This window comes from Pelmatolapia mariae, linkage group LG9, assembly GCF_036321145.2.
Source record: "Pelmatolapia mariae isolate MD_Pm_ZW linkage group LG9, Pm_UMD_F_2, whole genome shotgun sequence".
Taxonomy (NCBI): Eukaryota; Metazoa; Chordata; class Actinopteri; order Cichliformes; family Cichlidae; genus Pelmatolapia; species Pelmatolapia mariae.
In genome coordinates, this window is record NC_086235.1 from 1,315,078 (window position 1) to 1,330,029 (window position 14,952).

The following is a 14,952-nucleotide window of genomic DNA, read 5'->3' on the forward strand; positions in this document are numbered from 1 at the left end:
AATATCTGACATGATCTCATGTCTCTGTGAACCCGTCACATGTTAAAGTGAACGAGCCAGATGTGGACTTTAAAAAAAAGCAGGTGAGGTCACATTGAAGCTAAAGGAAAACACACCTGCAGCCAGCTCAGAATCAGCTGACCCTAACAGGCATGTGTGAGCACGTCAGAGGACCCAGAGAGTGCAATCATAAAAGAAATGATGCAGCACCCTAACCCCCATGCTACACCTCCTCCACCACCAATCAGCTTCAGTCTCTGTTCTTCTCACTAACCTGGTGTTTTTTGTTTTTGTGTTTTTATGTTTTCAGACAAACAGACAGACAGACAGAAACACTTTGTGTCGTCTTTATTGGATCCATCACAACCAAAGAATCAACAGGAAATCGCTCAGACACAAACTGAGACTCTGATCCAACATCACCATCAATGATGTCACTGATGATGTCACTGATTAAACTGATACACCTGTGCGGTTTGAGCAGCAGGACTCTGAATTATTGCTGAACAGATGATCGTCACTGTCTCCACATCGGCACGCCGCTCTGAACTCTCCGACTGCAGGACGATCTGTGTGTGTGTGTGTGTGCTTGTTCATCACAGCGACCACACTCAACCCGGCCCGAGCGTGTCACTAGGTGTGGGCGGGCTCACAGTGCAGGTACGCCTTCATGGCAGAGATGAGCTCGCTCTCCTCCTCCAGCGTGAGGTCCAGGTAGTCCTCCTCGTGGGGGGCGATGTCCTCGAGCACCTCGCTCACCAGCTCGCTGTCCTCTGGAGGGCACAAGCAGATTTTAGATCATGTGACTTTTCTGTTCTTAAAATGTTTTTGTCTTTAAGGTTTTTTATTGATTCTATTTTAAACATTTAATCTCCGACTGACAGTCTGTGTGAAATCACAACTACACCTCTGAGGTACATTCCTCAGCTCGTCGGGTCACTCAGGCTTTCTATTGGACGATGAGGACATGACCGTCCTCACTGAAGCCCCATTGGCTGGTTCTGTTAGCATGTTTTCACAGTGACTGATGAGATGAAGATGAAGCTGCTCTAAACGAGTTTCACCCTGTGAGCTCACAGTTTCAGAGAAAAGCAAAAAGACGTCTGTAGAAGTTTCCATGCTCATCAGATAAAGCGAGTCACAGAGACTGAGGAAGACAAAAGGTCTAATCTGGCAGCTCGGGTCCTTACAAAGGATGAGCAGATCTGCTGAATCTGCCTCGTTCAAACATCGACACTTCCTGTTCTGTAACTTTGTTTTGTTTATGCTGGATGAACGAAGGGCGGTTCTGTTACCCGGGGAGCTGGAGGCGGAGCTGGGCTCCTCTGAGGATGGTGTGGAGGAGGAGGAGGACGTGGAGGGCGGGGTCAGCAGCTCCGGGGAGAGGATGCCCTGGTTGTCCAACAGCAGCTGTGTCGCTGATTGGACGTCTCCACCTGTCAGTCTGAGCGCCGCTTCAGCCGAATCCCGCTCGAATCCCAAATACAACAGCTGGAGGGACAGAAAGAGAACAGCTGGAGGAGAACAGCTGGAGGAGAACAGAGAGAAGCCCCGCCCCCAGCTTTCCTCTGGCTTGTCTTGTCACTGTTCAATAAAGTTTGAATGTTGAACGTGACCTCTGAGCGTACCTGCTCCACCTTCTCTGGGCTGGCTCCGCCCTCTGTGTTGTTATTGGTCGCCTGGGCCTCCTGGCTCGAGTCCAGCAGGATCTGGGGACGGCACAGAGGAGAACACGGAGTCAGTCACAGCTCCGCCTGTGAGACCTGTACGAGGAGGCGGGGCCACTGACAGCGTAAGCTCTGTCTACGTTCCCGTCGGCGTGGTGCAGGGCGCGGGCGGCGTCTCTCTGGGAGAACCCCAGCTCCATCAGGGCGGAGATGGCCTCCATCCTCGTCCTCCTCTTCTGCCTCTCCCTCTGCTTCAGCTCCTCCCGCTCCTGATAAACATGCATAAAACTTTGTTAAACGCTCAAAAAGGACGACGACAGGCGGTGAACTGACTTCCTGTCAGGTGTTACCTGTCGGCGGGTGCTGATGTGGATGGCGGCCTCCTGCAGGTCGCCCCGGCAGGCTCTGAGGCCGAGCCGAGCTTCTCTCTCGCTGAAGCCCAGCGCCATCAGCTGAGCCATCTTCTCCGAGTCGGGATGCAGGCGCGCGTACAGGGATTCCACCTGACACACACACAGCAGCTCAGTGAGCCACTCACACACAGCTGGATTATTGTGGACTGTCACGCATGCTAAGCTGAGGTGAGTCTCACCTTGGAGAGCTGCAGCCGCGCCTGAGAGTCATTTCCTTCGATGTAGGAGAGGAGGCTCTGCAGGAGGTAGAGACGCAGGAACAGCACCTCCTCTCTGCCCGTGTTACCCTGGCAACACACACACACACACACACACACACACACACACACACACACACACACACACACACACACACACATTAAGTGAATGTCAGGTTAGGCTGAAGGTTACAGCGTAGATTCCCTGCAATATCTTTATTTAAGCATAGCTCATCAGCATGTGTTACCATGGTGACACATCCCAGTAAGAAGTAAACAGTGGACATCTGCAGTGAGACTGTTCAGCCTCACATTATTTACAACATGCTGATAAATTTTATTTTTTCATTAAAATTTTATTTATACAGGTCGTCCCACTGAGACTCAACGGTCGTGTCCAAATTCATGGGCTGCATCCTCCTGAGGACGCATTTGTAGGCCAATTATGTCACAGCGACACGATGAAGGCTGTCCAAATTCGTAGACTCCTCCGAAAGCAGCCGACAAATGCGTCCTCCTTTTCCCCGAATTTGAAGGATGGGTTGGGTGTGTCCTTCGTGGCCCACCATATCCCAGAATTCAAAGTGCGGCTCAGCCAATTCCAGTTTCCAACAATGGCGGCCGCTGCTAAGTTTTAAAATTACTTTTATTATTCTTTCTGGGACACAAAATAAACTTACTAGGGATGCAACTAGGGATGCAACGATACCAATTTTTTCAAACCGATACGATACTGATACTTGGATCTGAGTACTTGCCAATACTGAGTACAAAAACCGATACTTCTACCACACACACACACACACACAAATGCAATGAATTGGAAGACAGGTTTTATTTTATTCTCTGCCGATAAAAAATAAAATCTTAATAAAAATGACCACAAAAAAATTTCAAGTGAAAAATAAGCACTTCTGTTAAATTACTGCGGAGTGTCCACATTGTAATTTAACAAAATATCACTGAACTATTGGGCACTGTCTCCAGCTTTCAGAATAGTAAATAAACACTTCTGTTTGGAATAAAATAAATACAAATTATGTTTGAGAATAAAATAAACTGTTAAATTATTGCAGAGTGTCCATATTGTAAACGAACAAACAAAAATAACGAAAGTATTTGGCATTGACGAACAAACTCCTCATCTACCCGTGGATCAGGACTGACATCGCGCACACACTGCTTGACTTTACCTCTTCAGAAAGTTTTGGCACCATTATCTCCCTGATGTATGGGCGGCTGGGAATTTCATATCGCAGCTCGAGTATGCTGAGAAGACGGTTCAATCCTATGTTTTCCACGACCGGCATTGGCTGGTCATCCAGAGAAATAAAATGAGTCAGAGCCTCTGTTATTTTAACTGCCAGTGGATTTTCTCTTGACATTTTTCATCGCTTTTCCAAAACCTGAGTTAAAGTTGGCTGTCCTGGTCCACACTGCTGACATTTTGTTTAGCCTAGCTACAGCAGCCTCCAGTTTCTCTTTTTATATCTGTAGCCGCCAGTCTCACTCGCCTAACCCTGTGTGTTTAGCGCGGGATGTCCCCCTAGTGGCCAATCTAAAAAACTACAACAGAAATGACCAGCCACCCTCTGACTAATGAAATAAGTTAGTATCGGTTCATGGTATCAGTTAACTTTTACGAGTATGAGTAGACACACATTTTACAGTATCGGCCCCGATACCCGATACAAGTATCGGTATTTTCAGGCAAGAATGTAGCTGTGTAAACTTGAAATATCTGCGCGGTTTATCAAGACATCACATATTTGCAAAAGTGCTCCGACATTTTCGGAGACGTCTGCTACCCACCAGCTCGATAGCTAGCCGAGAGCTCGAGGGTCACTGAAGCCGCCGAGAACGGCGTAACTCCCGGCACATCCTTTTCAGATCACCGCGGACTTTCACTACTCAGGTTAAACATAATATACAAGTGACTTAGACAACCTAAAAATGTTATTGTTTGGGTTTTTCAGTGTTTTATTTGTTCGTGAGTAAATCGGTTTGGCTGAGATTAAAGTTATTAGATTAGATAAAATAAAACTTTATTAATCCCCCGGGTGGTTTTCACACAGCTGAATAAACGTCAAACTGATTAAACAGAAGTGTGAGACGGTTGAGAGTTTACTCCAGTGTCCTGTTATATTTTAGATAGCAAGGAGCAGATGGCCGAGTTTATTAAACTCCACCGACACAGCGGTGACGTTAACTAGAAGGCCAGACCGTCCAATTTCACAGCCGTTTACTTTCAGCCTACCCGACCTTCTGAGGACCCGGCCCACGTAGACCGAAGGCTGGGTCCTCAGGAGGATGCAGCCCATGAATTTGGACACGACTAATGTGTCACATACAGCGGTGCTCACTCTCAGCATCGCTTAAGAAGCTGACCAATCAGAGTGCAGTCTGTCTTCACCTCCACTCACCCTGCTCAAACCTGATTGGTCAATCAGGGCTCGCAAAATCACTAGCCCGACGTCCCGGGGCTAGCGATTTCTCCAGTTGGGCTACCAAAATCTATCTCAGCCCTGCCCGTTGGGCTATCATAGGAAGGAAAAATATATGTCAATGCTTTTGCATTCTTTCGCAAATGTAGCTGAGTAATTATGTCATTGGCATCGATGAGCCACTGTCAATATGTGACTTATTGAAATCGCGTTTGAATTTGCGCTTGTTTTTTGCTTTCACTTTCACTTTGCGATCGCACAAACGGTGTGTAGAGAGCGGCAGCACTGATTGGTGAGTGATGATTAATTGCGCACCAATTCCTCTGACATCGTCTTATCACTCATTAGCTTACTATTCAAACATGACAATTGAAATCTCCCACAGCAAGCTTAAACATATCATAGAGGTTGATTGCGCAGAGAATCACTGACCATTATGTAAGTACATGTGTAAAAACAGATGGATTTACGCCGGTATTTTAGTTCTGCAGAGCCAAATAAGACAGGTCAGGGTGAAGAAGGCACAGCTAAAGAAAAGCCTACCACAAAACGGAAAAGTTATGACAAATCAGACTATGAGGAAAAAAAGCGCAACTTTTTTGGTTTCATGGACAAAAGAATTTCTGTGGTTGGAATATGACGAGCTAAATAACATCATGTTCTGCTGGGTGTGTCGTGAGTTTCTTCGATTTCTAAGTCGACAAGCGCCTTTGTTACTCGGACCAGTAATTTTAAGAAAGACCCCATCAGAACCCATGAGAAATGCAAGAAATGCATTATTGCTCAGTCTGCAGTATCTTTCCCAGAACAAACACCAATTGCAAAAAACATACTAAAAATTAACCAAACACAACAAGAAGCCCTGAAAAATCTGTTTAGAACAGCCTACTATGTTGCAAAGAGTGAACTACCACTGGCAACATTTAGGAGTCTTTGCAAACTTCAAAAAGCAAATGTCCTAGATCTTGGTTCCACTTACCTCTTACCTGTGACTCCAGTGGAAATGTCAGATTCAGGATCTGACAGACTGATTCCTGTTGTACAGTTCTTACAAAGTTCATAGAAATTTCTGTTCAATTACAACCAAGTATTTGAGTTGATGATTGTAATTTTTATACAGTTGTTGTAATTTGTGTTTTAACTATTTTTTGATTTTTGTTTTGTTTCCTTTACAATATTATACATTAAAGTATAATATTGTAACGGAAACAAAGCATCAATCAAAAAATTGTCCTCTTTTTTTTTTTTTTAAATTCGGGCTACTTAAATTTATTTTGGGCTACCAAAAACTGAAGAGTGCCTGCCCGAAGGGCTACCAGGGATTTCGAAATTTTGCGAGCCCTGTCAATGATTCTCAGACTACAGGAAATGGACTACAAATATAAACCAGAAAGTTTATTCCCTCATGTTTGTTACAAACGTGAACACGTTCCCTGATGATGGTTTCACACTCAGCATCAACACACAGTGTGTGTGTGTGTGTGTGTGAGTCTGACCTTGATCATCAGCAGTCTCTCCTGCTGTTCTCCGTAGCAGCGCAGGAAACAGTCCTCGGCTCTCTGCAGGCGGCTCCGCCCATCCTCCAGGCAGGACAGCGCCTCCAGAGCGCGGTAACACCACACGATGTCCAGCTGCAGCACGGCGTAGTTATCCACGGAGCTGAGCAGCGCCGAGCCGCACTTACTGCACACACACACGCACAGACACACGCACACGCGCGCACACACACACACGCACACACACACATACACACACAGACACAGACACACACACACACACACACGCACGCACACACACACACACACACACAGGACTTTAACTCTCACTAATGACAACTCTGCTGGAAAACCTCCTCACTCTGGAAGTTTATTTTGAAAGGCTGGTGCACATTGTGCTCACACACAGGGACTTCCTGTCTCATGAACACAGTTTCAGACGTTTACAGTGACGGTGGATGAAGAGTCAATGATCTCAGGCTGAAGGCTGATAAACTCATGACTCGCGGTGAGCTGTGACGCGGCTCAGAGCCAATCAGCTCGCTCGTACCTGAACTGCTGGTCGGCCTGCAGCAGGTGACACAGAGCGTTATCGTGCTGCTTCCTCTTCATCAGAGCGCGACCTTTCTCATGGAAGCCCATGGCCAGGATCAGAGCCTGCACACACACACACACACACACAAAGGTTACACAGCAGCGCCCCCTGGTGTCTGACTTCCACACTGCATCTTATCTCAAACTCCACCTTCTTCTCCGTGGGGGGAATCTTCAGCGGGTTTCCTTTCTGGTCGGCGATCTCCAGGAACGGCGTGGTGTCTGGGTCCTCGCTGCCGTCTGATGGAGAGAAGCAGACATTTAAAAACAGATAGCTGTGCCCCTCCCACTGCCACGCCCACATGGTCACCTGTTAGCCTGGGACTGCTTCCTCCTAAGACACCACCCTGCCATGGTCACCTGTGGGCTGAACAAAGGTGTGTTGGAGGCGTGGTTGTTTCCTCACCTCTCTCTGACAGGATCTGGAAGCCTTTCTGGGTCCTCTGGACGCTCTCCTCCTGGCTCCTCCTCTCCTCCTCTTCCTCCGTCAGCTGCTGCTTCAGCTCGCCGTCGCTCACCCTCAGCACCATCACCTTGCTGTGGTTCTTCACGCCCTGCTCGTCCAGACGCCGCTCTGCACACACACACACACACACTCGCTCACGCTCTGACCGATCACATGACTACTGCAGCTGTGAGGTCACTGACCTGCAGACAGACTCCTCCCACTCAGGATCAGCTTGATGCTCCTGAGGCCGTGCTCCTCAGCGACCCTGCACACACACACACTCACTTTACTAGAGTATTGAATGGAGAACTGGTTCTTGTAGATAACTGCTTCCCAGTATTCCAGCTCCTTGGAATCATTTGTCTGCCTGTTGATCCCACTTCTTGTCCTCGCACTACGATAAGTTGATTTCAGCTTGGATGTCAGAGGAGGAAAATAGTGACCATGTGTGTCGAAATGTATTTATTATTGCACAGAAGAGCAAGATGAATGTAAATGTAAATAACAGGACAGAAACACACACAGTGCTGCTAACACAACCTGAGTTCTTTACATCTCCACTGACAGCATGCTAACGCTAAGCTAGCCAAGAGTTAAAGCTGAGCGTGTGCAGACTCCAGCCCAGCAGCCAGAGCCTGAACCTCCACAGGTAACAAACTGATGATCAGTCAGGCTGCAGCCTCGTTACTACCTGTTCCTGTTTCTACAGAAGAATCACCATGACGACCACTCTTTTTTGTGTGTCTTCATCTTTGATTTGTGCGGTCAGCTTTGTGTTAAGAGAGACGTTAGAGGTGTGTGTCCTCGTTACAGATGTGTTGGTGCCTCAGGTTTATATGTTTAAACAGTGATTATGAGACTGCAGCTGCAGCTGTTTTACAGAGTAACATGAAAGTAATGTAACGAGTAGTATAACTAGTTACCTTTTCCCAGGAGTAACTAAGTACTGCATTACTTTTACACCACGTTCCAAATTATTAAGAAAATTGTATTTAAGTGTCACAAAGATTAAATATGTTGTTTTTCAATCAAACTCATGTGTCTCAGAGCTGTTTGGATCACTGACATCAGCCTCAGACACCTGTGATCATTAGTTTTACAACTACTAAAGAAGCATGCGCCACATTATTAAGCACACCACCATTATCAAGCAACACAGAAAAGAAACAGGATCTCTGCTGAAAAGTGTGAAACAGTTGAATGCCTTGGACACATAATGAAAACCTTTCACGTAAACGTAAGCGCGATCATCGTACTGCTCAGAGATCTGTGGCTGAGTCACAACACACTCACAAAACTCTCCAGGTCCACGGATGCTATCAAATAAGGGGTCCTGTGTTATTATGGAACTCGACCTGTTAATGTTTTTGATTGAAACAGTTTTGATTTCAGTACATTTGATCTCCTAATGCTGCAAATTCAACAAATGATCACTTTCAGTTCTTTACAACCAATAAAATGTTTGGAAGCTCTGTTGGCACTTTAAGTTTGTTAGTTTAGAAAAACACGGTTTTCATTGGGAGGTTTGTTCAGTAACATCTGAACTCTGAGGGTCGATGACTCAGACGTCATGCTGACCGTCATTTGAATTTAATATTAAGGAAAATCAGAGAAAAACATCATTATCATAGTAATGTGTAACATGTGTAATTGTTCCAACACTGACCACAGTGAAGAGAACAAACACACAAACATTTGACCCACAGCATGTAATTAATATGCATCAGTGTGACGCCTTTATTGTTGCTTAGCGATGAGCTGACTCATCAATGACAATCGATGAACATCTGAATCAATTAGAGATACCAATAATAGAATCTGAATGGCTAAACTCTTATCAGTTTCCATAGCTACACACACACACACACACACACACTCACACACTCACACACTCGGCCTGTGATGTAATCGAGTACCTGTCCACCACCTGCTGCGCCGACGCATCCAGCCTGGTCTCCAGGTACGTCCTGACCTTTGGATCCTGGAAGCAAACACTGAGGTCATTCTCCTCCGTCACAGGAGAGCAAAGCATTGTGGGCCGGTGTGTGTCATGTGATGAGTGTGTGGCGTGAGGTACACCTTCAGGTAGCTTCCTCTGTCCTCGCCGCCTTCGTTACCTTCTTGGCGTCTCGCGGCAGCAGCAGCTCCAGCGTCGCCACGCTCGTCTCCCTGAACGTTTGGTTTCCTTTGCCTCGCTTCACCGCCTGAGCTCGGATCGACTCCAGAGCGCCCCCTACCTCCGACACGGGCAGGCGCAGCAGGGGGGCGTAGCGCTCCGCCAGCTCCTGATGGAAGAAGAACAGCACTGAGCGCGCTCAGAACAGAATCCAACGCCGCTGCACATGGGCTGAACTTTGCTGTGACGCTGAGACAAAAACCTCACTGATGCTTGAATCTCAGTGAAACAGAATCAGTCAGTCCTGTGCTCTCATGTATCCTCATGTGTTTCCTCTATAATCTGAGGTTTCCTCTGACAGGAAAGAAAAACTGAACTCTTTAATGATGGTTTTATTTCTTTGTTTTAGCAGATCTATTATTTCATTGGATTCATGTAAATGATTAATTTCTTAAACAGCATCACAAAGTAACCTTTATAGACCTGACTGCACGTTATATCCTCATACTTTGATCTCAGTAGGAAGGTGTGTGTGGCCACGCCTCCTCAGGCGGGTCACTCACCTGCACGTGCTGCCGGCCTGGCTGCTGGTCCTGCTCGGTGTACGGCGGGTTCCACAGCTGGATCTTCTCCTGCTTCAGGAGCTTCTTCAGCTTGGCCTCCAAGTTCTGCTCCGCCATCGTCTCTGAGAGGATGCAAGATAAAAACTGTGACATCAGCATCTCAGGTCCACGAAGCCCTTTTTAAACCCCTGGACCAGCTCAGAGGACAGCAGCTGCTCACATCTGGAAGCATTTCAGTGAAGCTCCGCCCCCTGATGGTGGCAGGTGATCACTACAGGAAGTGCAGCTGTAATAATCTGTTTCCTGACTTTGAGTTAAAGCTGAGGTTAGTCATCATAAATCACTCACTCCTGTCACACAACTCCAGCTGCATGATGGGAAATGTAGGATCCACACAGCAGCCTCGTTGTATAAAGTTCAGAGGTCAAACTACAGTTCAGAGGTCAAACTAAAGTTCAGAGGTCTTGGTGACTTCAGCACAAACCTGTGGTGTGTCTTCAGCTGCTCCAAACTCTGCTCCCGGCTGATTTACGACACAACAGCCTCAAACACGACACCTAATCAGAGAAATGACGCCACCGGGCTGACATTAGCAGCGAACAGCTCCAGGTGAGCACAGCTGCTCTGACAGGTAGCTCACTGTCACAGGACCCGACGGCGACCAGCTGCTCGGTCGGAGAGCCGGTAAAACTCCGGTAAAGCTCCGGTACGGCTCCGCGGCGGCAGCTCTCTGCTGTTGTTTACGTGAATCAGGCTTTTCTGGGAAGGAGACGACACTCTGCGCATGCTCCAGGATCAGCTGATCGCAACAACGACGTCTGCCGAACACAGGCCGACGCTCCAGGGCCACGTCACAGCAGACACGAGTCTTCACGAATATAGACGATCTTTGATCCTGCTGTACGGTTGCCCACGAGGGTCAAAACGAACAAATGCTACCTTAATGACACAAAGGGAAATGTATTAAAAATGTAAATACTAGTAAGTGCAGCAAAAAATATATTGTTTGAAATGTATTGAAAATAAATAAGCAAATATAAAAAAATTAAAAAACATACAAAAAATAAAACAGTGAATGATACAAAATATTAAAAAAGACAACAAAAAAAAACAATTAAAAATAAGGTAAGACCTATTTTTAAAGCTAAGACAACCCAGCAGGATCAAATTCAATCATAAATAATAAAAAACAATTTAAAAGAGTATGAGTAAAAACATTAATAGAGCCAAATCCAAAATCTGTGGTTATACATTTATTCCAAACACAATCTTTGTGTTTGTTTTTTCTATTTGTATTCTACATCCTATCAACAACAACATCATACTACCACAAACAATAATAAACGATGTTCCCTTTTGTAGTTAACAGTGATGCTGTCTGCCTTTGCTGCAGTTACGGAGTTTTCCAGCAGAGGTCGCTGTGGTTCTAAATGGGCTATGTGTGCTTCCTGTTACCTGTGTACGAACGTTTATGTTGGCTGCTAATAAACGCCTGGCATACAGTTACAGCGGACTGGTTATTATATATATATTATATATTATTATAAGCAAACCTACAACTTTGACTAGTGATGGCCAAATGAAGCTTTCTGAAGCACTGAAGCTTGTATTGAAAAACGGTTCATTACTCGAAGCTTTTCAACACAGTTCTCTCCGGTGACATCTGGTGGCGAAAATTATGAAGAGCAGCTTGAATCTGCAAAATAAAACGGACTGCTTAATTATCACTGCTCACTCCAGAGTGGAGTTCTCTCTGATATTGGGCCACCGTTGCGTTGCTTTGAACATGTAATTGTTATTTTTTTTCCTCGATTGGGGGACTGAAAAAATTGTACTGTTTATTTGCTTAATACATTTTGATCCATAAACTTTCCTTATGTAAACATGCACCATGGTGTGGCCTTTCTTTGCTAATGACTCCTTGATGTTGGTAAATACAATAAGTGAGCAATATATATAATATACATATGATAATGTACAGCACGTTATGGAGTATGCTCCTGCTGTGAAGTCCTGCCTCCATCTACTTGTGCATTTAATCACTGGACAGCTGGACAGGTATGTTCATACAAACTATTAGATTAGGCCATTGTCCTATACATATTTTTGACCTAGGGGTAGGATTGATTGTGAACTGGAAAGGGAAAATGCTTAGGGGGCTGAGTACGGCTGGGTATCGTCACTGATTTGTAGAATCATTTTGATTCGATACAGGATCCGATTCAATTTGATTGGAATCTGGAAAGTTTTGCCTCAGACAGTCAGAAATATTACAATTCTGATCATTTATCAGTATATATCCATATTTTTGTATCTATTAAAAGAAAGCTGACACTTGTGAGACTTAATTAGAGATGTAAACAGAGAGTTATGAAACCTGCAGCTGCAGAAGCCAGCGAAAAAAAAGGTAAACACAGCACGGACCCGCCGACACATCAAAATTTGATTCTGACACGTCGGGTCCGCGCTCTGTGTTTACTTTTGTATATTTTAGCTGTTTGGTGTTTGACGAAATTTTGTGAGGTTTAACCTGAGATGCTGGCGCTTCAGGCAAAATAACGTTTAATTTACAAATCGACTCAGGATTTTAATGAATCAATATCACTTTATTCAATTTAGAATGGATTGTAATCAGAAAAGCGATAGGCAAGGCAAGGCAAGTTTATTTATATAGCACAATTCAACAACAAGGTGATTCAAAGTGCTTTACAGAGACATTAAAAACAAAAGCATGATTTAAAATTGATTAAGACAAGCAAGCAAGCAAACAAACAAACAAACAAACAAAACAGTATATAAAATCAAAAATCAAAACAGTAGATAAAATCAGAACAGTAGATAAAATCAGAACAGTAGATAAAATCAGAACAGTAGATAAAGTCAGTAGTTAAAATGTAAGTTTTGAAATTTAAGCTTAAAAGTGTGGATTTGGTGCTTTATTCAAAAGCAGCTGAGAACAGGTGAGTCTTCAACCTGGATTTAAATAAACTGAGTGTTTCAGCTGATCTGAGGCTTTCTGGGAGTTTGTTCCAGATATATGGAGCATAAAAGCTGAATGCAGCTTCTCCGTGTCTGGTTCTGACTCTGGGAACTGATAAAAAACCAGATCCAGATGACCTGAGGGATCTGGAAGGTTCATACTGGGTCAGGAGGGCACTGATGTATTTTGGTCCTAAACCATTCAGAGCTTTATAGACCAGCATCAGAACTTTAAAGTCTATCCTCTGACGGACAGGCAGCCAGTGTAAAGACCTCAGAGCTGGACTGATGTGGTCCACTTTTTTGGTCTTAGTGAGGACTCGAGCAGCAGAGTTCTGAATGAGCTGTAGTTGTCTGATTGATTTTTTAGGTAGACCTGTAAAGATGCTGTTACAGTAATCAAGCCTACTAAAGATGAATGCATGGACTAGTTTTTCCAGGTCCTGTTGAGACATCAGATCTTTTATCCTTGAAATATTCTTGAGGTGATAGTAAGCTGATTTTGTTATTGTCTTAATGTGTTTTTCTAAGGTCTCCTGGTGACATTGTGATATATATTTGTGTGTCATCTGCATAGCTGTGATAGTTTATTTTGTTGTTCTTTATAATCTGTGCCAGTGGGAGCATGTAAATGTTAAACAGAAGGGGTCCCAAGATGGAACCTTGGGGAACTCCACATGTGATACTTGTCTGCTCAGATGTGAAGTTACCTATTGATACAAAGTATTTCCTGTTTTCTAAGTATGTTTTCAACCAGTTTAGTACAGTTCCTGAAAGACCTGCCCAGTTCTCCAGTCGTTTGAGTAATATGTTGTGGTCAACTGTATCAAATGCTGCACTGAGATCCAGTAAAACTAAGACTGACATTTTTCCACTGTCTGTATTCAGACATATGTCATTAAACACTTTGGTCAGAGCGGTTTCAGTGCTGTGGTTCTGTCTAAAACCTGACTGGAAGGCATCATAGCAGTTATTCTGTGTTAAGAAGTAATTGAGCTGTTGAGAAACTGCTTTTTCAATGATCTTACTTAAAAATGGGAGATTTGAGATCGGCCTGTAGTTATTCATTTGTGTCTTGTCAAGATTGTCCTTTTTCAGTATAGGTTTAATTACAGCAGTTTTTAGTGGTTCTGGAAACACACCTGACATTAAAGAAAAGTTGACGGTCTGTAACAGGTCTGACTCCAAAGTCTTTGAGACCTTTTTGAAAAAAACTTGTTGGCAGGACATCTAAACAGCAAGAGGAGGAGTTCAGTTGACCTAAGATGTCCTCCAGGTCTTTGCTGTTAATAGGGTGAAACTGTTTGATGGTGTTTAAACAGTTTTTTGGTGGACACAGTACATATCCTGGATCTGCTGTTGATGAACCAATTGCATGTCTAATCTTTTGGATTTTTTTCTGTGAAGAATTTGGCAAAGTCATTGCAGGCCATGGTCGAATGAAGTTCAGCTGCCACTGACACAGGAGGGTTTGTTAGCCTGTCAACTGTAGAAAATAAGACCCGAGCGTTATGACTGTTTTTGGTGATGATGTCAGAGAAGTAGGACCTCCTTGCACTCCTCAGTTGTAAATTATAATTGTGAAGTTTCTCTTTATAGATGTCATAATGAACCTGGAGGTTTGTTTTTCTCCATCTGCGCTCAGCTTTCCTACACTCTCTTTTTTCATTTTTCACCAGTGTGGAGTTTCTCCATGGAGACTTTTTCCTTCCAGAGATAACCTTCACCTTAATGGGAGCAATAGTGTCCATTACATTTAACATTTTAGCATTGAAGCTAGTGACGAGCTCATTGACTGAACCTCTGGACAGGTCAGGTGTTAATGGGAAGACCTGGTTAAAGATCTCACTACTGTGTTCAGTTATACACCGTTTTGTGATCACTGCTGTTGATATATTTGTGTGGGCTGAGATTTTACTTTCAAAGAAAACACAGTAATGATCAGACAGGCCCACATCAGACACAGTAACCTTTGAAATGCTCAGGCCCTTGGAGATCAGTAGGGCCTGAGCATTTAATCAAAACCCACCGCTAA

The 14,952-nt window shown here is 44.5% G+C and overlaps 1 protein-coding gene across 1 annotated transcript; it reads right to left on the reverse strand.

The window, feature by feature from the left end:
• Positions 1 to 339: 339 nt before the first annotated feature.
• Positions 340 to 10,747, reverse strand: nub1 (negative regulator of ubiquitin-like proteins 1). Its single transcript, XM_063483740.1, has 15 exons — positions 10,423 to 10,747; positions 9,939 to 10,060; positions 9,377 to 9,544; positions 9,176 to 9,240; positions 7,460 to 7,524; positions 7,218 to 7,385; positions 6,963 to 7,051; positions 6,768 to 6,874; positions 6,218 to 6,404; positions 2,260 to 2,367; positions 2,018 to 2,170; positions 1,790 to 1,936; positions 1,629 to 1,709; positions 1,296 to 1,491; positions 340 to 773 (listed from the first exon to the last, which is right to left on the reverse strand). Exons 2-15 carry the CDS (start codon positions 10,053 to 10,055, stop codon positions 634 to 636), a joined length of 1,791 nt encoding a protein of 596 aa, XP_063339810.1. The 5' UTR covers positions 10,056 to 10,060; positions 10,423 to 10,747; the 3' UTR covers positions 340 to 633.
• Positions 10,748 to 14,952: the final 4,205 nt, after the last annotated feature.

Bases quoted from the DNA above. Each gene is read 5' to 3' on its own strand.
- nub1 (XM_063483740.1), bottom strand. From the start codon at position 10,055: ATGGCGGAGCAGAACTTGGAGGCCAAGCTGAAGAAGCTCCTGAAGCAG. The intron at 9,545-9,938 runs GTGAGTGACCCG...TTCTTCCATCAG, and splicing joins CAGGCCGGCAGCACGTGCAG to GAGCTGGCGGAGCGCTACGC. The intron at 1,937-2,017 runs GTAACACCTGAC...CATGTTTATCAG, and splicing joins ACATCAGCACCCGCCGACAG to GAGCGGGAGGAGCTGAAGCA.